Source organism: Callospermophilus lateralis, chromosome 18 (genome assembly GCF_048772815.1).
Source record: "Callospermophilus lateralis isolate mCalLat2 chromosome 18, mCalLat2.hap1, whole genome shotgun sequence".
In the NCBI taxonomy this organism is placed as follows: domain Eukaryota; kingdom Metazoa; phylum Chordata; class Mammalia; order Rodentia; family Sciuridae; genus Callospermophilus; species Callospermophilus lateralis.
The window spans coordinates 5,007,392-5,009,368 of record NC_135322.1 but is presented as its reverse complement, the minus strand read 5'-3'; the positions used below and the strand labels follow the sequence as shown (position 1 = coordinate 5,009,368).

At 43.0% G+C, this 1,977-nt stretch overlaps 1 protein-coding gene across 1 annotated transcript; it reads left to right on the top strand.

Annotated features, from left to right (window-relative positions):
- The first annotated feature begins 1,038 nt into the window (after positions 1-1,038).
- On the top strand, positions 1,039-1,977 carry LOC143384268 (vomeronasal type-1 receptor 4-like). The gene has a single exon (XM_077105894.1). It carries the CDS (start codon positions 1,039-1,041, stop codon positions 1,975-1,977), a length of 939 nt encoding a protein of 312 aa, XP_076962009.1.

The following is a 1,977-nucleotide window of genomic DNA, read 5'->3' as shown; positions in this document are numbered from 1 at the left end:
ATGTGTTCACTAACATGTGAACCTAAATTTTTCTACCCAATAAATTTTTGTTAAATATATTCATTCAAATCAATGCAGACATTCTAGCATTTTGACTTTTAAATGACCACACATACCAATTTTCATGGATGGATCCTATTGTACTATCATTTACTAATCCTACCTCTTTGAAATATTTTTTCTTTGGTTATTAAATAACTCATATTTGTATCTTCTGAAGAAGTGAATATTTTGTTTCAACACTATGCTCTTTAATCATGTGTTACTTCTTGGTATTCCAAGAAAGAGTACATGGCCTGGGAATGTGCCAAAATTTCTGTGACAGGGGCCACTGAGCTGTGTTCCTAACACACAACCCTATGAGTCTTGGGGTATCTGTCCTGATGTGGAGTCAATCCTGCCTGCTGCAGGTAACTCTGCATGGGACAGGTGCCTCCAGGGCTAGAGTTCCCTCAGTGCATCTGCAGGTATTAAAATATCTAACTGCTCCTTCATAATTGACCTTGTACATAGAATAAATATTTCCAAGTGAATGGAAACATTTTACAATGAAAAGTTTAAGAATAGCACTAGTTTTGAAGACAATAGGAATATAGAAAAATGGAAGTCAATATGATCTGGATTGATAGAAGAACCTGCTCATTACCATTATGGAAGCCTGATGGTTCATGCTATGCTCTTTGTAAACACCCAGCCAGGTTCAAGACCCCTCTGTGCACCTGATCAGAGTATGAGTTTGGACAGAGACTTAACATGTGTGTGCACAAATTCTCCTGGTCATCTCAGCCCCTGTGTAATGTCAGGAAGATTCAGGAATCACCATGTGTTGCCTTCACAACAGGGATTATACACACTTCCTGCCTCAACTAGTCATGAATCTCATTAAAACCTGCTAGTGAAAATAAAACCTTAGGTAATTTTTCAGAGTGGTAACTCTGGGGAGTGGACAATGCTTGGTCTTGGTTGACAGGATACGTGCCGCCCAGGCCTCCTGTTCCCCTGCAGGACCCTCTGGCTGGGACAGCAGGAAATGGCAGAATGGCAGCCAGTGATGTGGCTGTAGGCATCATCTTCCTGTCACAGACTGTGGTTGGAGCTCTGGGTAATTCCTCTCTTCTCATCCATTACCTGGTCCATTACCACATGGGGTTCAAGGTAAGACACACAGACTTCATGATTCAGCACTTGATTGTGGCCAACTTGTTAGCCCTCCTGTGTAGAGGAGTACCTCAGACAGTGGCAGCTTTTGGAGTGAAAGATTTCCTCAGTGATTTTGGATGCCAGCTGCTTTTCTATCTTCACAGGGTGGGCAGGGGGGTGTCCATTGGCAGCACCTGCCTCCTGAGTGTCTTCCAGACAATTAAGATTAATCCTGAGGACTCCAGTTGTTCAGAGCTTAAAGTGAAAGCTCCCAAATACATTGGTTTCTCCATATACCTGAGCTGGATTCTGTACCTGCTTGTAAATCTTATAATTATTTCACATATGACTGGTAAAAGAAGCAAAAATAATATAACAAGCATGAAAGATTTTGAATACTGTTCTAGTGTTCATCATCACAGAACCATATACTCACTGCATGCAGCATTGCTAACCTTCCCTGATGTCCTGTGTGTGGGGCTCATGCTCTGGGCCAGCAGCTCCATGGTGCTCATCCTGCACAGGCACAAGCAGAGAATGAAATATGTTCATAAGAACAGCTCCCCCAGGTCCTCCCCTGAGTCCAGAGCCACCAAGAACATCCTTGTCTTGGTGAGCACTTTTGTGTCTTTTTACACACTTTCCTGCATCTTTCAGGTTTGTGTGATTGTTATTTATAATCCCCACTGGGTGCTGGTAAAGATGGGTGCCATAGTTGCTGGGAGTTTCCCAGCTCTCTGCCCCTTTCTGCTCATGAGCAGGAACTCCAGTGCATCCAGGCTCAGTCTCTCTGGAATAAGGAGTAGGAAAATTCCTGATGTCAGGAGGAACATCTAA